Below are 24,145 nucleotides of genomic sequence, written 5' to 3'. Positions count from 1 at the left end.
TCCTTGCAAAACACACATGTATCACTGTTTTTACAAATGGGAGGGCAGGGGAGAAATGAGGCACAGAAAGGTTACATGACTTGCTCAATGTCACACAGTGAGTCAGTGGTAGAACAAGCAATAAAATCGAGGAGTCTTGGTTCCCAGCCTCTTCAGAATTACAAAGGTAATGGAACACCAGGGAGAAATGGTGCATAAAGGAAAGGCTGGTATAAACAGGTGGATGATAGTCCCCTGCCACCTCCAGATGACCCTGAGTAGTGAACAAACTTCTCCCAAGGGAATATCAAATGTAAACACCATTTTGCATCACCTGCTTTTTACCTGTAGCCAAGCAATTAAAAAACCTACCTCTGCAGCCATAAGGTAGAAGTGAATTTTATTAGCAAAAAGATCCCTTGTGGGCTACAGGGAGCAAATCTGCCCTTACTGCTTCAAGGTAATGGATGCTGCTTCAAGGTAATTGAGCTGCCGCTGCTCACCATGACTGCAGGATACAGTGGCTGTGTGAACGTGGTCAGGAAGCGGTAGATGAAGTTCATGGTGTTGGTGATACCATAGAATGTCAGGGAGCCAGCAGCATAGTCCAGGAAGATGCCGATGGTCTTGTAATAGCTGCCCTTCACTACGGTTTGGATGTTGTTGTGCCAGACAGAGAACTTCAAGGAGTCCCACTCCAAGCACCAGGAGGTATTGTTCCGGCCAATCAGGTAGAAGATATAGCTCTTCCCAGTCTTGTGCATATAACTGTAGGCTGCTCCCAAGCAGACCCATAAGTCTGAGACCTCGACTTCCCAGTAATGGCAGCCCTCACACAAGCTGCGGGTACACAAGACCTGTGGCCAGTGGTTGAATCCCTGGCAGGACCCGAAGAAAGACTCCATCAGGATGCCCATGTTTAGCACGGAGTGGGTCTCCTTGAACAGCAAGAGCTCCTCACTGGCGGTGTTGGGATCGAAGTTCAGATTGCAGTAGTCTGTTTCACAGGAGGCAAAAGGAGATACAGCCAAAGTGAATCCACTCCTGACAGGTGTGGGGAGGGAGGCGTGAAACTGTGTCCTGCTCAGTCTAGTTCCATTTCCAGACCAGAAGGGTGGGGAACACCATGATGTAGGGACTGATATTAGCTATTCCTACCATGAAGGTGGCAAGGAGCTGTTTCCTCTCTCCACAGAGAGAATTTGCCGCTAGTAGTAAGAGAAGTGGTGGTCATGTAATGCGCTAAAAAAAAAAAAAAATTCAATACATGCCCAAGATACTCTGGGAAGGACTATGTGGCAGATTTCGTCTCGCCTACACTGGCATTACCCCAGGGTTACTCTGACTTCAGTGCTGTTAACGCCTGACTTTTCCCTGGTGTGAATGAGAGAGCCACAAGGGCTGCTGCTTGTGTCCTAGAGAGCACTGAGCATCCTGTCAGTATTTAAAAACATACTACTGCTTGAGACAAAAGTAGCCTGAAAGAGCAAGCACCATATGGAGCTCCAGAGCAGAGCCTTAGCTGCAAATTCAAGTGGTCCATGTAGGTCATAGTGTACTGTCTCTTTTCCTTGTGCTCCCCTGTCTGTATCCACCTCTTCTCTTACCTTATGCTTAGATTGTAAGCTCCAAAGAGGTAGGATTGTTCTTTTTGTTCGGTTCATACAGTGGGAAACACAATGGGGACCTGGCCCATGACTAGGGCTCCTAGGTGCTTTAATCATACAAATAATACTATTCTGTGTTGTGCTCTTAAAATGTAATATGCTGTTTAGGTAAAAGTATGCTTTTTGTGCAAGAAAATGTCATGAGTATCTAAAGTTAAAGGAAAAAACCCACATGGTGTAATATTGTATCTGAGAAATAACATATGATCACATACGTGTAGTACACTGCAAGGGAGAGGAGTCAAAGTTGTGTCTAAAACCTTAACTCTGGCCTGTCCTATCTTCCAAATATTTAACTTTGTAGTCTTAATTGTCTCCTCCTTGGCTTTTATTAAAATAAAAAAAACAGTGAGGGGGAGAAGAGAGAGAAGAGAAACCCCCCAGTAAAACAAAGACACTTTCCTCTCCAGAACGTTTGAAACTCTGTTGGCCTACAAATTGGTTGTAATAAGTGTAAATTCCATAATATGAAATTATTTGGATAGACACCTCTAGGAACACCCTATCCCAGGTAATTTAGGGGGAAGCCTCTCTACTGTGCAATTTAATTGGTGTATGGAAGACAACAACACTTCTCCTTCCAGTTCCTAGAATGAATTACAGCTCTCTGAGCTCGCCACACCTTCAACATGCTGTTCACTCTTCTGCTAGCTTAGCCCCACATGATGTACATGGGGCTTGCAGCCTTCCAGAACATCACTCAGGGCCTGATCCTGCTCCCATTTAAGTCAATGGGGATATGGTCATTAGCCTAGCTAACCCCCCTCTGTAAGATGTCCTGGCTCACATGCACAGTACATTTTTTATTTTGTATTTTTTTTTTTTATTTTTCAGTCAAAATAAGCCCAGTTTTCACTGAAGCACTTGGACTCTTCTCATTGAGGACTGTTGACATAGCAAAGCTCAATTTCTATCCTGAGCTATTTTGGCTGTAGAGTAGCTTCAGAAACCTGCAAGATTATTTTTAATAAGTATATTTTCCCCACTCTCCTGGTACGCCAACAAGCCAATCTGATTTTTTTGAACAAAATGGATCTTGAAGCCAAAACAATCTTTTTTTAAATTAATTAAGCTTGAAAGGAGAGCGTTTCAAGAAGTTCTGAATAACTATATAAGTAGGGGTGTAGAATGGATACAGCTGCTTTAACTATAGCTGTTGTCTCTCCATAACAAAATAATTTAAAAGTCCTATAAGATAAGACCCCACCTACCTTGTCTCTCTAATCAAGAAGTTATGCATATAGGGCCCAGTCCTTCTCTGAAGCCAGATGCAAAATTGGGCTCAGGTTTTTTTTTTTCTTTTCCCTCCAAAGACAACTCCCACCCAGAACTTTTCATTATTTATGCTGTGAGCTAACTTTTTGCATCTAATTCAGCCAATGAAAATAATTCTAGTCAGTTTCAGTCTCCAGGATAGTGCTGCAGGGTTTGGGTTGTTGGACAAAATTTTAATTCAAACAAAACCCTTTTGATAATTAAGAAATTTAAAAAATTTCCCTTCACTTTAGGGTTTGTATAGGAAAAATAATTGGTCTCAAAACTAACTTTAGTCTTAAATTCTCTTTTGTGCAATAGCTAACTTTAAATTTGTAACCAATACTAAGATTACTTCATATCACTTTTCCTCTTAACTCCTTTCTATTAAGACATGGTAGATCCAATTCGGGACAGATACAGAACATAAAATCCTAGTACTAAGTAGAAAAGAGTTGTGTTTTTTTTTTTTTTTTAAAGTACTTTCTCAGGTAGTCTTAACTAGGCAGAGCTACCTGGCTTTGCTCTATTCTGAATATAAAGGAATACTTTTTTTTTTTTTATGAGCCTGAACCCAGCCTGTAATTCTGCAAGCACAGTTTAGAACTACAATTAATTGCAGTTGCAAATGATAGACTAGATCCAGTTACTTCATTGTGCCCACAAATCAAGTACTTAGGCTACTAAATCGTATCACTTATGCCTACAATTAGTTGCAGTTGGGAAAAAAACAGACAATTGTGTCTGCAAAATTAGAGATAATATTTCAAAAGCAGACCCATATTATTAACAACATGATCTCTCATCAAAAATACACTAATGATTAAAGGAAAATTGTTAGATTTTTAAAATTATTTCAATTGTAATAATCTAAAGTTTGTGTAATATAAAGCAGGGGTATTTTTTAAAAAACTAACCCACCTGTTACTATATTAATTTTATTTTTTGCATTTCTCTCAGCTTAGATAGTTGTCAATTTCACTTTTGTTCAGTCAGCTTCTAGTCTATTTCAAGCTCAGTTTTATCCCAGAATGCCTTGGCACTTACCTTTCAAGAACCAGGGAACCTGTTTCCATTAGAATTTCAAAACAAATCCATAGAAACATGGCTTTTGCTCTTGAGTTTCTGTAAAACTCATTTTTCTTTTTTTTTTAACTAAACCTAAATTTTAGGTTAAACCTGACTGATGGCATCCTCTGGGTCTATACTGATATCTCCTGATACTGATATCTCCTGATATCAACAGTAAAACTACAGGTCAGGCAACCTTTGCTTTAGTCTGAAATTGTTTAAACAAGATGCAACTAGTAAACTGATTGGAAAGATGCCTATACATTTCCTGCTTTGATGGACATAGGGTAGAATTGATTCCAGTAATGGTGAGGGCTTCTTTGGCCCCTGTCATAGTATGAGCCAAGGCAGCTCTAAACTCTAGCTGCAACAACCTCTATGGACTATTGCACCCCTGTAGTATAGCTGGGCTTCGAAACACCCCAGCACCACCTGGTGTCTTGAAGGTTCTGCAGGTGGGGGGTGGCTGCATAGAGGAAGATATTCTGGCCATGTGCCGGCTAGTAAGCTCCCTACATAGAGGGGTACTTTATTGCTGGTTTGCCAATGAATTTCCCCTGTGTGGAAGCAGGCACCAGGCATCGTACTGTGTTCAAGTAAGTGGTTAGAGATATTCTGTTCTCATTAGACTGAATGGCACACCATGACTTTCGCCCATATTAAAAGTGACACTTTGGATAGATAGTAGGGGGATGGGCTATATGTGTGTATGAACTTCATAGACATAAGGCTTTCTTTCAAATCAAAAGCCTTATGTCATGAAGTTCATATACACACACATAGCCTATCCCCCTACTATCTATCCAAAGTGTCACTTTAATATTACTTGGCACTTCTATAAGCCTTTCATCTGAAGAGCCCCAAGCACTTCATGAAATCTTTACTAAAGAAGCCTGAAAACCTCCCTGTGAAGTAGGTAATGGCCATGGTCCAAATGGGTGAAGCTGACACTGGGGTCTACCCAGGGTCACCCCAAAGAGTCGGTATCAGAGCTGGGAACAAACCCCCGATCTCCTGACTCCCATTCTCTTCCCACAAAACAATGCTTCCTTTTCAATGGGAAGCATTCTCTCCATTAAGGGCCAATCCTGCCCTTGTTTAAATAACAGCAAAACTCCCATTTCCAGCAGTGCCGGGTTCAGGCCCTTCAATTACAAGCTCTTTGGGGCAGGGACTTTTCAGTCCCGTTTGTACAGCACCAGCATGGCATTTGCCCGTTATAAATAACTACATATGGAGATCACATGACACATGGCCACTAGTCTGTTGCCCTGCAGATGACTGTTGTGTCTAGAGTTCTGTTGCATTTGCCAAAGTGGCCCATGTCTGCTCCGCACAACTCACGTTGTTCTCGCAATAAACATTTTGCTGCATCTTTGGCTGGTCTGCCCAGTCTTGTGTCAAACTTCAGCTTGTTGAGTTCCCTCAGTTGAGGACACTCTCAACTCGAGCAGTTACCCTGCACCTTCCCCAGAAGCCAGAAAAAGAAGACTGGAGAAAAGGTCAAATGTGGTACCAACACCTACATTTCAGGAGGCTCTTCCTGTCCATATCTGCTGGTATCACCTCATAGGGCTGCATTGTTATTCCTGTAAGATGAAAGAGATACAGCAGGGGTTTATGCTGCTTGGGAAGTGCAGGTGGATGTGTGAGCTTTGGATCAGATGGGTGGGGTGGGGGCAAAAAGCCACCACCTTTCATTTCGGACCTTTATCCCTCTCCCAAAGTGAAGTGTTCTACAGGTTGGAAAATGTTCAGTTAAGGTATCTGGCCCATTTTCACACATCTCTGCATGTGTGTGCTCCTGGCCAGAGCTGGACCCAGAAACCCTGAAATACCACAAGAGAAGCTGTTCTTACAGTATTTCCCAGCCTGGTCGGAAACCTTTTAAGTCTGTTCTCCTGAGATTTCTAGCGGTAGAAGCTTGGACAAAGTACCTGACTTTGGAGGTGTATTTAAACTGAAGCCTTGTGAAATTAATCCATTCCTATTGTGCGTGATCCTGACTGGGTGCGCCTCTGTATTCATATCCTACACAATACTGTAATAATATTTGCACAAAATATGCCTTGAGGTATCATTTGAAAACTAATAACTCAATGCTCAATAACCTCATGGTGAAATGTATATAGCAACATTGCGTGTAAAAGTATGAAATCTCCCCTGTATAATGTTAAAGCACATGTTAAAACTCAAAGAGCCCTGATTACATAAATGGTCAAGCAGGTCTTAATCACAGGGGTGTATATTTACCTCAATTTGCATGTATGCTGTATACAGTCCTCAGATAGTGAGAGAAAAAAGGAAGACCACAAAGAAAATCTCAGCAAACAGAGGGGACAGAAGGAACCACATGAACCTCTTCCCCCCCCCCCACCCCCAGACTCCATGTCTCCTTGCTCAGCTGGAAAGAACTTTATCTAGGGGTCACACTCAGGGAAATGCATTTCAAAGGGTGACTGTACTCTAAAAATGAGGGGCAAAAATACCCCAAGTTCTCTCCCTATCCATCTCTTTTCAACCTAAGAATACAAAAGAAACAGCCTATGGACTTTGGGGGCAGATCCTGACCTGAAATTTGGTCAGCAGTGATACTGGGAACCTGTGGTAAGAACTTCACCTTGAACCACATCTAGTCTGTTTAGTACTAGGAAGTGTTTTATCTGTTTCTTGTAACCATTTTTGCCTTTAATGCCTTATTACTTGTACTCAAAGTCTACCTCTTTGTAGTTAAAGAAACATTTTTGTTCTTTAATCAAAATTAATCCAGTGTGGGTAATTCCATTAAAAGGAGCAAGTTGTTGTATATTAGTCCCTTACAGGGACAACCAACCTTTGTTATCTGAACTGTCTAGGAGAGGACTGGACAGTGCAGAACAAAATACACATTTTTGGGGAAGGGCTGAGATTGGGAGTGTGGTGGAGTCCCCCTAAAAGTGGTAACTAAGCCTGGTGGAAGACAGCATGTGACTAAAGAGAGGTTGCTGCCACACACAGATGCTCAGGGTTTTACCTGCATGCTGGCAGGCTGTTGGTGAGCTGCCCAAGTGGGAGCTACAGAAGTAAAGCATTAAGAGGCCTCTAAAGTTGCAGGGCAGGGGTGACACAGCCCCTCACCAGCCTGATTGCATCCCAAAATGCCATATTGGCATAGTCAGCAGGATTTATACACAGCTGGCTATCTGAAATGAGATTCAGACTTTAGGTACCTGGGTCACAGTTTTAAGTGGCTGGTAACAGTCAAAGGTTAGTTTTGTTGTTTTCTGTTTGCATATTTCAGGTAAGGGAACTAGAAACAGTAAAGCATAAACAGGAGTGAATACCAGCAAAGCATCGATAAAGCTAGGGCTGGCCAGGCTGGAGAAAACACCAGCTACCCCCAGGTTAGCTGATAGCCACTGGAGGATGGTATGTAGAGGTAGTGATGGAATTGTCATATACCCACTGAAGTGAATGGAGCTCTTCTGACTTATGCCAATCAAGAATCTGGGCCTTGGTGACTGAACTGGAGGGACAGTCCATTCTGACTGAAGCTAGAGGAGGGAGTCCCCACCGTGGACTCCAGCCACCTTTTCTAGTGCCCCAATTGAGGAGTTAATGGGAAGACGCTGGTGGCTGATAGCACATTCTACAGGCAAAAGCATGAGCTCTAAATGGGAAAGTGAGCTGGAGGAGACATCGGACTCAGTGTAGGAACAAGAGTCCAGAGATGAGACTTCACAGGCTCGGAGTTTCCTCAATAAAACCCTGTGACGGAAGTGGGAGGTTAGTACCTCTGAAACTGGATACATGAAATTATGGGGAACAAAGTTGTTCAAAGCCAGTGGGTGACTAGGTAGCTAAGCAATTCAAGAAACTATTCATCAGATGTATCTTCCAGTCTCTTGCTTCATAAAGGGTCTCTACTTGGGCTCCAAATAGAAGGCTGGTGGCGCTAGATCCATAGATGCAATCTCTGAATGCTCTGCAAAGCAGCATCGAGGGAGCCAACTGACCTATTGTCTAGACCAGCCAGATATAAGTTCACAGCCATTCTTGAGAGGAGGAGGAGGAGTTCAAGGGAGGAAATGGTGACCACCCTAGACCGGAGAGGCAGGGGATATTTTGGACTCCCGACCATGTCCATCCTGGTCTATAGTCCATGGCAAAACAGAATTCCCCATTGAAAACCTGGTGAGGGTGGGGTATTCATTTTTAGTGGCTCAAAAAGGGTATATGCCATGGCCAGGACTCTGTGCTGGGAAATCAGTAAGTAGGATGCTTTCCTAGCCATCCAAAGGAACTGGAACCTGGGAATGCATTGCACAGAAAATGCCCCCTTTGGGGGAAAAACATTCAGATCTTAATGGAAGAAGCTCACTCACCTTTCATGAGGATTTTATTGATGAAGCAGAGGCCAACCATTGCTAGCTGAGCCTTCAGGTCACCTAGAGTCTGTCTAAGGCTGACAAAGCTTGAGCTCTCCTCGCACTTCAGACTGACGACGGGTTCAGTGCAGGCTCCCAACTTCCTGAGCTTTGGGAATTCCTAGCAAGACAGAAACCTTTTTTTAAAAAAAGAAACCTCCTCAGCGTTCATGGAAACCAGGCCACAGGGTGAGAGCTGATCCCCTTCCTTCCATGGACTCCACAGAGTGAAAGGGACTTCTTGGAAAGTAAGGAGACCCTAACCTGGGGTAAGCGTACTGGAATCTGGCCCATAATGAATTTTTCGAACTCAGCCCTCTCGCCAATCAGCTCTGAGGAAGGATCCAGACTGTACGTATGAAGGGGTACATGTCAAGAGGACCCCCTGGCTTGAAGTGGTTTCCATCATATACAGGGTTTACAGTTTGGTTCAGTGGCTCTCGGCAACCCGCTATATACATTGTTCCAGCGCCCTGGGCTGGGTGACATTTGCCTCAGTGCAGAGACCTACTCTGCAGCCTATGCACCACTTACGTTCCCCTTATACCCTCAAAATAGGGTTTAAGTCGTGCACAGGCTGTGGCCCCAGGGTGGAATTGCCCCTTTCTGAAGGACTTGTTTGGATGAAATAACAGAATTTATAGCCACTCGAACAGCCAGACAAGATCCTTTCCTCCATTTTGCTGGAGTCTTTGTTATCCAAGTAAATCCTCTTGGATTTCATGGAAACATTGACTTCTTTTTTTGGTGTTCAGAAAAATTCCTCACTGCCTCAGAACAGAAGCATGCAGTCCAGAAAATACAAACAGTTGCGCTTAAAGCAAGGATTAGTAGCATATGCAAGAAAGAACATTTAACAGCTCCGTGTGGCTACTGTGATGGTCCAATTTGTTACCATCTCACTGGACGATTTATTTCCAAAGCTAAAGAGGTTTTTTAAAAACAATGCGAGTTTTAAGCCTCTTTCAATTTGGGAAATTTGGCCTCACTGTTAGCTTCTAAGGGAGGTGGGGGGGGCAGGCTATGTTGATTTACACTAGCCACAGGACTGGCTCTTTGGCTCATTCAGTCTCAAGGTGGTTACGGTCATGTTGCTTTGATTGTAGGAGGGTTCCAAAACTTCAAATGGAGTTGTGGGGAAAAATTCCCCCTACTTTGAACCCTATTAAATTCAGAACCAGGAAGATGTTTGTTTACCCAGCATGACACAGCTTAGCTTTCGAGTGTATAATATTCCTCATAAATGTTTGAATTAGAAGATTCCCATCTGTTGATTTCCATATAAAGCCTGCAGTAAAATATATTTAGTGTGTTTCTCTTGTCCCTACCTTCATCCGTCAGACACCACCAGGTTTTTGCAGAGCAACTGAGATGATTTCTATTGGTTTCCTATCTTTCTCTTGGCCAGACCAGAACCTGATGATCTTAAACACGTTTAGCAATGAATTAAATATTTTGCATCCTTGGACTGCAGAGTTTTGGGTTCAATCTCTGCTGTACCACAGCCTCTGTGTGAACTTGGTCAAGTCATTTACACTCTCCATGCCTTGGTTTCCCATCTGTAAAATGGGGATAACTCCTAGACTATTTGGACTTTAAGTTTTCTGTGGCAGGGGCTGTCACTTTCTGTGTGTCTGGGGTGCTAGGTCCTGTACGATGACTCCCATCTTGGCTAGGGCTTCTAGGTACTCCTCTAATAATAGATTCACAGATTAAGGTCAGAAGTGGGGGAGGGATAGTTTAGTGGTCTGAGCATTGGCCTGCTAAACCCAGGGTTGTGAGTTCAATCCTTGAGGGGGCCATTTAGGGATCTGGGGCAAAAATTGGGGATTGGCCCTGCTTTGAGCAGGGGGTTGGACTAGATGACCTCCTGAGGTCCCTTCCAACCCTGCTATTCTATGATTAGGGGCATCTCTGGTACCTAGTCTGACCTCTTGCATAACACAGGCCATAGAACCTCGCCCAGTAATTTCTGCCTCATGCCCCCACCTTCTGTGTGAGCAACAGCATCTCTTCTATAAAGCTATCCCAGTCTTGATTTAAAGACTCTCAGTATAATAATCTGTCAGACTTTAGCTAAAATAAAGCACATGCAAATAGACGATCTTCTGCATTTGAAGTTTATTTTACCCCTTCACATCAATCGGAGGGCAAAGATTCATAGATACTAAGGTCAGAAGGGACCATTATGATCATCTAGTCTGACCTCCTGCACAACGCAGGCCACAGAATCTCACCCACCCACTCCTGCGAAAAGCCTCACCTATGTCTGAGCTATTGAAGTCCTCAAATCGTGGTTTAAAGACTTCAAGGAGCAGAGAATCCTCCAGCAAGTGACCTGTGCCCCATGCTACAGAAGAAAGTGAAAAACCTCCAGGGCCTCTTCCAATCTGCCCTGGAGGCAAATTCCTTCCCGACCCCAAATATGGCGATCAGCTAAACCCTGAGCATATGGGCAAGATTCACCAACCAGATACTACAGAAAATTCTTTCCTCTAACTGTTAGTTTGTGATTACAATGAATAATGGTTGCATGCCATAATGTTTCCCCTTATGTTCCTCGTCCCCATGGTTCCGTTTCCTTGGCTGATAAAGTGAAAATGATCAATAAAAATCGGTGCAGTAGTGATGGCTACAGGGTGTTCACAGCTACTCTAATCTGAGGTTATGTCTGCACCTGGAGGTGGGGGTGTGATTCTCAGCTCAGAGGTGTACTTGCGCTAGCTCTCCTTGATCTAGCACGCTACAACTACAGCGTAGTTGGGGCAGCATGAGTAGCAGGGATGGGCTTTCTGTGTACGTGCCCATCTGCGACCCTAGGTGTGTACTCAGGGTGGCGGGACTTTATTAGCATGCCAGCGCTCTTCAAGCTGCCCTGTGTATCCTCAAGCTGGGAATCCCACCCCAGCCTCTTCCTGCAGAAGGTGCTGTAAGGAATGACCTGGAAAAGCAGCCTGTGAAACCCTTCTCAGCTACTCCAGCCATAGCCTCGGCTCACCAAAAGTTGGTATAGGAAATTCACCACTACTGTACGTCTCGCCTGTAGCTGAAGTAACTGCAGGGAGCAGTGGTTGATGATGTGGATGCTAAGCATCGGGCCAGACCTCTTACACAAGGGCCGTACTGATGGGTGGAGTTTACTGTAGTCACAGGGTGGAGGGGTGAACTCTACCTGCAGGAACTGTTGGTCACTTGCATTGTCAAGGAGGTCTGTCAGCCAGAGGTTCTGCTTGTTGAGGTCAGCAAGCTTCCCTTGCTTTTGCTGAATGGAATTCCCCAGATGGACCAGGGCTGCTCTCTCCTCCTTGTCCAAAAACTCCAGCACCTTCACCTGCATTCGTTTGATCTCGTTTATAATCTCCGCAAAGCTTTGGTTCACCTCATCTCTTGAATTCTTGACCACTTTCTGGGTAGGAAGGACAGACACACACACACTCCAGTCACTGCTCTTTGTAACTCACATGGATTCAAGCCCTGATGTGCTGATGCTCTCCCAGAAAGGGCCTCCCTCACTCTCTCCGAGCAGGTTCTGGGCTATTGGCTCAGTAAATAGAATAACAAGAGGAAAAGGCCTCTGCCCTACAAGGATAGTTAAAGTACCTTGGGGCAGATTCTGCTGCCCTTAGCTCATGCTGAGCAGTAGCTCACTCTGCAAGGGGATTGCTCCCACTGCCTCCTCAGCATGTTAGGAGATCGGAATCTGACCCCCTTGAGGATCCTGCCTTGTAAGTTCCTTAGGACGGGGACTGTCTTTTGGATGTGTTTGTACAGCCCCTAGTACAGTGGATCGTGGGCCACCGTTGGGGCTATGGGGTGATACAAATGAACAATAATAAAAAGGAGTAACTTTGTTCCTTCCTTGGAAAATCTTCCAATATTTTCTGTAATGTACACAAATGCCATTGAATTGAGGGTCTCTTTGCTTGCTCAGTTACAGGGAGAGACCCTAATACTAGGTACATCTGAGGGTAAAGACCCACCTCCTCCCCATCTCTGGGTCTCATGTGATACAGTGGCTCTTGTTTTAAGATCCACCATATTAAAGACCCTTTGACAGTTTGCTGTTTGGGAAATAATTTGGTTCATGCTGAGTCTAATGTATTCAGAGTGGAAGCAGCAGTTTTACCGTGAGATAGATCACCCTCCCTTTGTGTTTGTGACTGTCTGATGCCATCATCAGGATCTGGTTTTCCACATTGGCTTGTACTCTCTTGGCCTCCACCTGAGAAAGGAAGAATGAACATAGGGTATGTCTACACTATGAAATTAGGTCAAATTTATAGAAGTCGGTTTTGTAGAAAGCGTTTTTATACAGTCGAGTGTGTGTGTCCCCCCACACAAATGCTCTAAGTGCATGTAGTCGGCGGACTGTGTCCACAGTACCGAGGCAACATTCGACTTCTGGAGCTTTGCACTGTGGGTAGCTATCCCACAGTTCCCGCAGTTTCCACTGCCCATTTGAATTCTGGGTAGAAATCCCAGTGCCTGATGGGGCAAAAACATTGTCGCGGGTGGTTCTGGGTACATATCGTCAGGCCCCCGTTCCCTCCCTCCCGCCGTAAAAGCAAGGCCAGACAATCGTTCTGCACCTTTTTTTTTTCTTGAGTTACCTGTGCTGATGCCATACCACGGCAAGCATGGAGCCCGCTCAGCTAACCGTCACCGCATGTCTCCTGGTTGCTGGTGGACATGGTATTGCATTGCTACACAGCAGCAGTTTATTACCTTTTGGCAGCAGACAGTGCAGTATGACTGGTAGCCATCGTCGACGTAGTCCTGGATGCTCTTTTAACCGGGCGCCTGGGCAAACGTGGGAGTGACTCAGCCAGGTCATTTCCCTTGTTTCGTCTCATGGCGATTGAGTCCTACCAGCAGTGCACTGTCTTTTAATTTGCAGCCAGCAGAAGACGATGGCCAGTAGTCATACTGCACCGTCTTCTGCCGAGCACCCAGGAGGTGACGATGGCTAGCGGTCGTACTGCACAGTCTGCTGCCAGCATGATGTATAAAGATAGATGAAGTGGCTCAAAACAAGAAATAGACCAGATTTGTTTTGTATTCATTTTCTCCTCCCTCCCTCTGTGAAATCGACGGCCTGCTAAACCCAATTTTGAGTTCTATCCTTGAGGTTTTGAGTTCTATCCTTGAGGCGGCCATTCAGTTTCTCTCAAAGCCATCCCCTTTGTTGATTTTAATTCCCTGTAAGCCAACCCTGTAAGCCATGTTGTCAGTCGCCCCTCCCTCCATCAGGGCAACAGCAGACAATCGTTCCGCGCCTTTTTTCTGTGCAGATGCCATACCACGGCAAGCATGGAGCCCGCTCAGATCACTTTGGCAATTAGGATCACATTAAACATCACGCGCATTATCTAGCAGTATATGCAGCACCAGAACCTGGCAAAGCGAAACTGGGCGAGTAGGCGACATCAGTGCGGTGACAAGAATGATGAGGACATAGACTTCTCTCAAAGCACGGGCCCCACCAATGTGGGCATCATGGTGCTAATGGGGCAGGTTCATGCGGTGGAACACCGATTCTGGGCTCGGGGAAACAAGCACAGACTGGTGGGACCGCATAGTGTTGCAGGTCTGGGACGATTCCCAATGGCTGCGAAACTTTCGCATGCGTAAGGGCACTTTCATGGAACTTTGACTTGCTTTCCCCTGCCCTGCCCTGCCCTGCGGCGCAAGAATACCAAGATGAGAGCAGCCCTCACAGTTGAGAAGCGAGTGGCAATACCCTGTGGAAGCTTGCAACGCCAAACAGCTACCGGTCAGTTGGGAATCAATTTGGAGTGGGCAAATCTACTGTGGGGGCTGCTGTGATGCAAGTAGCCAACGCAATCAAAGATCTGCTGATATCAAGGGTAGTGACCCTGGGAAATGTGCAGGTCATAGTAGATGGCTTTGCTGCAATGGGATTCCCTAACTGTGGTGGGGCCATAGATGGAACCCATATCCCTATCTTGGCACCGGAGCACCAAGCCAGTGAGTACGTAAACTGTAAGGGGTACTTTTCAATAGTGCTGCAAGCACTGGTGGATCACAAAGGACGTTTCACCAACATCAACGTGGGATGGCTGGGAAAGGTACATGACGCTCGCATCTCCAGGAACTCTGGTCTGTTTCAAAAGCTGCAGGAAGGGACTTTCTTCCCAGACCAGAAAATTACTGTTGGGGATGTTGAAATGCCTATAGTTATTCTTGGGGACCCAGCCTATCCCTTAATGCCATGGCTCATGAAGCTATACATAGGCAGCCTGGAGAGTAGTCAGGAGCTGTTCAGCTATGGGCTGAGCAAGTGCAGAATGGTGGTAGAATGTGCATTTGGACATTTAAAAGCGTGCTGGCACAGTTTACTGACTCGGTTATACCTCAGCAAAATCAATATTCCCACTGTTATTACTGCTTGCTGTGCGCTCCACAATATCTGTGAGAGTAAGGAGGAGACGTTTATGGCGGGGTGGGAGGTTGATGCAAATTTCCTCGCTGCTGGTTCTGCACAGCCAGACACCAGGGCAGTTAGAAGAACACAGGAGGGTGCGGTACGCATCAGAGAAGCTTTGAAAACCAGTTTCATGACTGGCCAGGCTACGGTGTGAAAGTTCTGTTTTTCTCCTTGATGAAATCCCCCACCCCTTGGTTCACTCTACTTCCCTGTAAGCTAACCACCCTCCCCACCTCCCTTCGATCACCGCTTGCAGAGGCAATAAAGTCATTGTTGCTTCACATTCATGCATTCTTTATTAATTCATCACAGAAATAGGGGGATAATTACCAGGGTAGCCCAGGAGGGAAGGACAAGGCCACACAGCACTTTAAAAGTTTAAAACTTATTGAATGCCAGCCTTCTGTTACTTGGGCAATCCTCTGTGTGGAGTGGCTGGAGGCCCCCCCAATGCGTTCTTGGGCGTCTGGGTGAGGAGGCTATGGAACTTGGGGAGGAGGGTGGTTGGTTACACATGGGCTGTAGCGGCGGTCTGTGCTCCTGCTGCCTTTCCTGCAGCTCAACCATATGCTGGAGCATGTTAGTTTGATCCTTCTGCAGCCTCAGCATTGAATCCTGCCTCCTCTCATCACACTGTCGCCACCTTTCAGCTTCAGCCCGCCACCTCTCCTCCTGGTCATTTTGTGCTTTCCTGCACTCTGATGTTGTCTGCCTCCATGCATTCGTCTGTGCTCTGTCAGTGTGGCAGGACAGCATGAGCTCAGAACATTTCATCGAAAGTGCGTTTTTTTCGCCTTCTCATCTTCGCTAGCCTCTGGGAAGGAGAAGATCCTGTGATCCTTGAAACACATGCAGCTGGTGGAGGGAAAAAAAAAAAAAAGGGACAGTGGTATTTGAAAAGACACATTTTATAGAACAATGGGTACACTCTTTCACGGTAAACCTTGCTGTTAACATTACATACATAGCACATGTGCTTTCGTTACAAGGTCGCATTTTGCCCCCCCCCCCCATGTGGCTAACAGCAGGGAACATTTCTGTTCAGCCATAGGCAAACAGCCCAGCAGGAACGGGCACCTCTGAATGTCCCCTTAAGAAAAGCACCCTATTTCAACCAGGTGACCATGAATGATATCACTCTCCTGAGGACAACACAGAGAGATAAAGAACGGATGTTGTTTGAACGCCAGCAAACATACACTGCAATGCTTTGTTCTACAATGATTCCCGAGTATGTGCTACTGGCCTGGAGTGGTAAAGTGTTCTACCATGGTGGATGGAATAAGGCTGCCCTCCCCAGAAACCTTTTGCAAAGGCTTTGGGAGTATATCCAGGAGAGCCATGAATGCCAGGGCAAATTAATCATTAAACATGCTGGCTTTTAAACCTTGTATAGTATTTTAAAAGATACACTCACCAGAGGTTCCTTCTCCGCCTGGTGGGTCCGGGAGGCAGCCTTGGATGGGTTCGGGGGGTACTAGCTCCAGGTCCCGGGTGAGAAACAGTTCCTGGCTGTTGGGGAAAACTGGTTTCTCCACTTGTTTGCTGTGAGCTATCTACAGCCTCCTCCTCATCATCTTCCTTGTCCCCAACACCTGTTTCCGTGTTGTCTCCATCTCCATTGAAGGAGTCAAACAACACGGCTGGGGTAGTGGTGGCTGAACCCCCTAAAATGGCATGCAGCTCATCATAGAAGCGGCATGTTTGGGGCTCTGACCCGGAGTGGCCGTTCACCTCTCTGGTTTTCTGGTAGGCTTGCCTCAGCTCCTTAAGTTTCATGCGGCACTGCTTCGGGTCCTTGGTATGGCCTCTGTCCTTCATGCCCTGGGAGATTTTCACAAATGTTTTGGCATTTCGAAAACTGGAACGTAGTTCTGATAGCACGGATTCCTTTCCCCATACAGCGATCAGATCCTGTACTTTCCGTTCGGTCCATGCTGGAGCTCTTTTGCGATTCTGGGACTCCATCATGGTCACCTCTGCTGATGAGCTCTGCATGGTCACCTGCAGCTTGCCACACTGGCCAAACAGGAAATTGAAATTCAAAAGTTCGCAGGCCTTTTCCTGTCTACCTGGTCAGTGCATCTGAGTTGATAGTGCTATCCAGAGCGGTCACAATGGAGCACTCTGGGATAGCTCCCAGAGGCCAATACCATCTAATTGCATCCACAGTACCCCAAATTCGACCCAGCAAAACAGATTTCAGCGCTAATCCCCTTGTCGGGGGGTGGAGTAAGGAAATTGATTTTAAGAGCCCTTTAAGTTGGGAAAAAAAGGGCTTCATCATGTGGACGGGTGCAGGGTTACATCGATTTAATGCTGCTAAATTCGACCTCAACACTTAGTGTAGACCAGGGCATATTTACATTCACTGTAAATATATTCTCACCCTACATGTAGCATTCCATGACTATACAAATGCAAAATTCTCTGCAGAAGCCACTGGTCACTGAAGAATTGTGCTCCCGAATCTCAGCTTTCATAAAAAAAAAAAAAAAAAAAAAATCAAGTTCTGATGGTTGGGAAGATGTGGTAATCTGATGCAGTGTTATCCTGAACCTGAGACAGCCTGTAACAATAGTTGAGTTGTCAGCTACCCCCATTCATCAAGGGAGTGTTCAATCTGAAACCTAAAGAGGATAATTTACATATCCATATTGTAAGTGAGCAGTGAGTTATCTGCTAATCGCTAATAAAAATATCCAGCTAATTGGCCATACCTCAACAAATGTAAAGCAGCATAAGTCTATTAATACATATTTTCCATTTACATAGTGCTTCCATTTCAAAGCATTGTAGAAGCAGGAATCAGTAGGGCTGGTCAAAAATCTTCCATTAATTTTTTTTTTTATAGAGCGAAATGGGGTTTTTGACTTAAAAAAAGAAGCCAGCTTTCCATGGAAAAAATTGATTTTTCAATTTAAAAAAAATCAGTGCTTGAAAACTGAAATATTTTGATTCAGATATGCTCCAGCCGTGCCTCAAGGAAGAGGTGGTTTAGGTGCCTCATGCTGCCATTATGCACCAGGTCCCAGGACTCCCATGATGCACTGCCTTCTCCTCAACATTGGGAAGACTGTGATGCATTAAGGGAAATGTATTCTGGTTGGGAGCCTGGCCCATAGAAGAGAATTCAGACATGAAGTAACCAGACTACAACTCCCATGAAGCATTGCCGTATTTTCAAATTGAAATATTTTGGATTTTGACTTTTTTCACTGAAAAGTTGAAATTTCCTGCGGAAGCCCATTTTCTGCCAAGCTTGAAGGATCATTTAAGTGCCTTGTGTAGTGGAATGGGGCAGCTGTTTCACAGTGCACAATTAACACTACACAACGGGTCAGGTAGGAAAGTGAAAATTACCAGATCCACTTGAAACTGGAGAAGGTATTTAGATTGGGTGAATGTAAGTGGTCAAAGAAAAAACCTGTCCAGGACACAGGAGCTAATATCCCTAACTCTTATCAAAAGAGACCTTTCATGACCACAAGTGATCCTTGAATTTATATCTCATCAGAGAGGTGGCACTTTCAACAGCACAGTCCTACACACAAACACCTTCCTGGGGTGTTGGTTCAGTAATAACCGTGAAGGAATGCCAGCTTCACAACTTCTGGTAGCAGCCTATGTTTCCTGGGTGGTCTCCCATCCAAATGTGATTAACAGTAATAGTATAATAATGTACCATAAATTCACACTGTGCTTTACAGAACATGGTCTCGTCCTGCAAAAAGCTCCTTGTACGCAGACCTCTTCACTCCCCCATGGGGCCTTGAATTCAAAAGGTGCTCTACAGTAAGAGATGTTCCCTGCCTTCAAGAACATATTGTCCAGGCCTCACCCTTCTTAGTCTGAGCTCTAACAAGCTCACAGCCCTGAGGAGCATGATGGCAGAAAAGCATCTGGCAATTTCTCAGCTCAGCTCCCTGCTGATTACAAACCTGATGAAACGCAGGCTATCAAAAACCCAATGTTCCAACTGGTGCATTAGCCAAGCCTCTCCTAGGATGCTATTACAAATGACAGATCCACTGCAAATTAACTTTATTCCAAAGGAGCAGATCAACAAATGGGCCTGCTTTGGCTTCAGCAGTTTCGTTCCGTCTGTTTCCGCACTGATTGACTTCTAAACAACCAGTAATAGAACGGACAGAGGAATACCTGCATTTTGGGGGATACTGGGCTATTTATTGCTAAGCGCTCAGGACCAGCTCCTTGTCTGCTGCAAGTCAGCAGAGCTTCTCTGATGTCAGTGGAGCTGGGCTAATTTACACTAGCTGAGGCTCTTGGCCCATGATACAGATATAAAAGAGCAAAGGCAGGATATCCGGAGTTACAATCGGTGTCTGCCACGTATTTATGGCTGAGCAAAAGCTCTTACCTATTCTATGGGCTCTTCCTGGTGCCCATAACAGCACTACGTGAGCATCAGTTCTATTACCCCTTCCCTCCAGCACTATCCGATTTCCGCAGAGAAGGCAACGGCTGTCAGGAATCCACTGTGCGCGGTTGCCTTTGTTCCATGACAAGATAAGTGTGCTCAAATCTCGTGCTTCAGTATGGCAGCTGAACTCCTTGCTGAGGCCAGGAAGGCCGTTCAACAGCCTCCATCCCTGTGTCTCTTTGCCTGGTTGGCCAGGTCCACTAAAGAGAGGTTTTTGCCTTCCTCTGAAGCATCAGGTATGGCCCCTGCCGGAGACAGGACCTTATGGGGAGTTGTTCAAGGGCATGTAGATGCCTGATTTACATCGACTTTCAGTGCCTTTGAAAATCTCTGTTCCTAAATGTGAATCAAGTCTCGGGACATTTTAGTTAGATGTGTTTTTTTTTTTTTTTAATTAAAACTTGGCATTGAAGACATGGATACAGCAGGCAGGAAGCAATAGATGGGTAAAAGAAATGGGCACATGACAACTGGCATATGGGAGAGCTTTAAGCACACAGTGTTGCAAAGAAAGGACGCTTCTGTGAGCTCTTTTCCAAAGCTCTCAGCAATGGCCTAACTCTGCTCTGACTGAACTCAATGGAAATTTTACCATGGATTTCAATGGGAGCAAAGAGAGAGGCCATCAGGGGGTGCTTCTGAAAATCCTATTCAACATACTTATACCAGGCTACTGAATCTTAACCAGGTGCCATTTTATGATTATTTTCCCTTTTTATAGTATTCTGAAGTACGGAAAAGATTTATTCCTTCCAATCCCTGCCCCCTCCCTTTTCCCTGTTCTCTACTCCAAACTAATCAGGAAGTGACACGGCTGTTGGAGAACCCAATGGGATTACCTTCCACTATAACCCACACATTTCCCGGGTGTGGTGCTCTGTCCCATTAAGTGGTACTGAGACCACTTAGAGAGAGATTAATGAGTTTGCTCTACAGCCTTAGCTAATGGCCATGTGGCTTTTAGCTCATGCCGTAGAGGCTCACGCATTTAGCTCCAGAGGTCCCAGGTTTGATCCCGCCCGCCGATGACTGTGGTCTGTCAGTGTTGCATCACCACCAAGAATGCAAAATTCCACTCAACGGTTTCCTCCTCGACACTTCTTATGTTCACTTGCAGATGGGCCTGTCTTTAGGGCTTCCACCCACAAAGAGTTTAGCTTCCACCCTCATCAAGTTCAATTGTCTCAGAGGTCTTCATTTGTTCAGAGGATAAAGATGTGGGAGGCCAAGTGGAGGTGGAGTGGCTTTGATCCAATTTAGTAAGATGCATTACGTCCCCTTCAATAAGGCTGGGGAAAAAAGCATTTTCCTCACATCTGGTCCGTGGTGTAGCTGGGCATACACGCTCCCGAGTAGACAGAGGCATTGATTGATTAGATCAGTTTTTCCTAGGGAATATTTCAGGTTTCCTATTTTGCATCCCAGATTTTTTTTTTTTTTTTTTTTTAAATCTTGGGACAGATCCACCCAGTTAGCAACCTGTTGCAGGCATTTTAGACAAGCTGCTCTGGAGTCAGGTACAAATTTACTTGTTCTCTCAAGAAAGCCACCTACTTTAATATCCCTGGAATTGCCTGCTCTGGATGGAAACTGGGAATTGACTATACAGAAAGTGTGTCTCCACTGAAGGCCTGATCTAATTCTCCTTGAAATCAATGGACCAGACCCTCACATGTGGAAAATCAGCATAGCATCGTTGATAGCTGATGATTACACCCATAGTCATCCCATGGATTCCAGTGGGTGTTGTATCACTCTGTGAGTGAGGAAACTATTGCAAAGTCATTAACTGCTGGGTTGGTTGTCCTTGCGATGGTCACACATCTGCATGGTGATGTGTTTGATTATTTTGGTACATTGCATGCACAGGTCACCTTACAACAGTGGTTGTACCAGTGCATTCTGGGAGATTCCTGAAACACCTATCCCATAATGCACAGCACGGTGGCTGAAAACAAGGGCTTCTGGGTAATTTTCAAAAGTGAAGTACTCCACTCTAGGCCGGTATTAGAACTCTCTGAACCAGGACAGCTTCCCATTTGTACTGGTCAACCAGACTTCTGCTAAAGATCTGACATAGGTATTGTAACTAATTATTATGACCAGAGGTCTGGGATGGCTGGTTTGTGTGGGTGCAAGTCTTTGCACAGGTGTTGCAAGCACAAGAAGTTCCAAAGAATGGTTCCTTACCATGCTTTTTATGCAGTGTAGGCGGGGCTTTATTTCAGATCTAGATATCTGCTTTTCTAGAGAACCCCACTCCTCTTCCTTATTAAACCCCCATCCCCCTTAGTCTGGGCTCAGAGGAAGAGAGACATCCATACTTACCACTTTCCTGGCTCTCTCCTCCTGTAGTGGGATTACATCGTGGTTCTTGTGTTCCTCTCGGATGCAGGTGTAGCAAACTAGCTCACCCTCCGTCCCACAGTACAGCTCCTGCAACTTGTGGTGCTTCTGGCATAGTCTGGCTTTCAGGTCACCCATGGGTTCCAGCAGCTGGTGGTTCCTAAAAGTTTTGTCTTCATAGTGCAGCTGGGTATGGTTTTCACACAAGGAAGCCATGCACTGCAGGCAGGACTTGATGGACTTCACTTTCCTAGAGGAGCAGAGATCACAAGGGACGTCATTTGGACCTGCTATGGGAAGCTTGGCTGTCGCCTGAGCCTCCTCCCGGGTGAACTTTTCTGCTATTTCTCCCAGGCTTATATTTTTGCGGAGTCGAGGCCGTGAGCTGAAGGGTTCTCGGCACTGTGGACAGTAGGGACACTCCCCGATCATAGCTTGGTGGTCCCAGTAATCCTGCAAGCAGTCCATGCAGAAGTTGTGCCCACAGGCAGTGGTGACTGGGTCTGTGAACACCTCCAAGCAGATCGGGCACACGATGTTGTCCTCAACGAAAAAAAAGTTTGTGTTGCTCATGTTGTCAGAAGCCTCAGCTGGGATGCTCCCTCCCAGATCTGGGTATGTAGAGTTCTGAGAAACATGAAACAGACACAGGTTTACTCATTGTATTCACCCTTCAAGACACTCTGTGGAAAGTGATTAATAGATTTGTAACATTTTTATGAAGCTAGATATTCATAGATTCATAGATACTAAGATCAGAAGGGACTATTCTGATCATCTAGTCCGACCTCCTGCACAACGCAGGCCACAGAATCTCACCCACCCACTCCTACGAAAAACCTCACCTATGTCTGAGCTATTGAACTCCTCAAATCATGGTTTAAAGACGTCAAGGGGCAGAGAATCCTCCCTGAAGTGACCCATGCCCCATGCTACAGAGGAAGGCGAAAAACCTCCAGGGCCTCTCCAATCTGCCCTGGAGGCAAATTCCTTCCCGACCCCAAATATGGCGATCAGCTAAACCCTGAGCATATGGGCAAGATTCACCAGCCAGATTTAATAATTTTATTAAGATAATGTTGAAGTAAAAAGAAAACGGTACAGAGTTTAGGCATAGAAGTTTCTGGTTATCAGGGAATAAGGTACAGATTATCAAGGGGTGCGAAATTCAGTATAGGAGCGGGTGGCGTAAGGCATGCATAATCTGCAATCTCCCTGATTGGGGGTAAAAGTTTAACGGGTCAAAGTACAGACATTGAGATATGGGGGTATGTTGTCCATATAATGGCTATGTTCAGGTGTGGAGTATAATGAGCGGATACGGTGATGAGGATGGATCTACCCTCATTTGGTGGGATTTAATGTTCAGTGAGTTTATGGTTCCAGTTCATATGGTCCAATGGGGAAAAAAAAGTCTCTCAGTCCCTTTCCCATGGTTGATGCACGATGTTGTACCGGCTCACACCTCCTGGTACTGTCGGTGGCCGGTGATGTGTTCGCTGTAGATGTCCCTGGACCATCGGATTGTGTCCGAGACCATGAGGCGACGCATAAGCCACTACAGAAAATTCTTTCCTGGGTAACTCAGATCCCACCCATCTAATATCCCATCTCAGGGGATTAGGCCAAAATCATATTATCCCATCATACCATCTCCTCCATAAACTTATTGAGTAGAATCTTAAAGCCAGATAGATCTTTTGCCCCACTGCTTCCCTTGGAAGGCTATTCCAAAACTTCACTCCTCTGATGATTAGAAACCTTCGTCTAAACTTCCTGGTGGCCAGTTTATACCCATTTGTTCTTGTGTCCACATTGGTGCTGAGCTTAAATAATTCCTCTCCCTCTCCGGTATTTATCCCTCTGATATATTTAAAGAGAGCAGTTCTAGATATTCTGATGCGAGAGATCATTAATAGATTTTTAAGGCAAGAAGGGACCATTCTGATTCTCTAGTATGGCCTGGATAATTCAGGAGGTCAGTACTTCTGGTGGAACTCGGGCATATCAATTGATGGAGAATCCATAACATCCATAGGTAACGGGCGCTGGAACTAGGAGTGCTGGGGGTTCTGCCACACCCCCTGGCTTGAAGTAGTTTCCATCATATACAGGGTGTTAAGATATAAATATTCAGGCCGGTCTGTAAAGGCCTATATGCTAAGAATTTAGGTGTATTCTTATCACTTGGCTAGTTATAGAGGTATAAGAAAGAGAATCAAAATCACTGTCTGCCGGTGTAAGGGCCTTCTCCTACTGTGACAGTCTGAGGCCCAGTGCTTAGGCTAAGGCCTTTGGCTAAGCAACAGAGGCAGCCATAAACTGGGAAGTGACTGGTCACATCCTCACATTCCAAACTGGTCACATTGAAATAAGGTGCTATTGGGCTGTTAGGATACAATCCTGTCCTGATAGTGCCTATCACCTCCAGAGAAAGGGAAGTGCCGAGAAGATGTAAAAGGAAACTTAGTTTGATAGCATCCTGTCTGGCAAGAACTCACTTATCAATAGCTGGGATGTGAAATCCTCA

General features: G+C 45.3%; 1 protein-coding gene across 1 annotated transcript; it reads right to left on the bottom strand.

Annotated features, from left to right (window-relative positions):
• Positions 1 to 380: 380 nt before the first annotated feature.
• LOC119842995 (E3 ubiquitin/ISG15 ligase TRIM25-like) lies at positions 381 to 22,227 on the bottom strand. The gene is made up of 6 exons (XM_038371880.2): positions 21,598 to 22,227; positions 12,504 to 12,599; positions 11,550 to 11,783; positions 8,336 to 8,498; positions 5,498 to 5,560; positions 381 to 976 (listed from the first exon to the last, which is right to left on the bottom strand). Exons 1-6 carry the CDS (start codon positions 22,186 to 22,188, stop codon positions 435 to 437), a joined length of 1,689 nt encoding a protein of 562 aa, XP_038227808.1. The 5' UTR covers positions 22,189 to 22,227; the 3' UTR covers positions 381 to 434.
• Positions 22,228 to 24,145: the final 1,918 nt, after the last annotated feature.

Source organism: Dermochelys coriacea, chromosome 14, assembly GCF_009764565.3.
Source record: "Dermochelys coriacea isolate rDerCor1 chromosome 14, rDerCor1.pri.v4, whole genome shotgun sequence".
Lineage (NCBI taxonomy): Eukaryota > Metazoa > Chordata > Testudines > Dermochelyidae > Dermochelys > Dermochelys coriacea.
The sequence above is the reverse complement of the archived record's forward strand: the minus strand, read 5'-3'. Positions and strand labels throughout refer to the sequence as shown.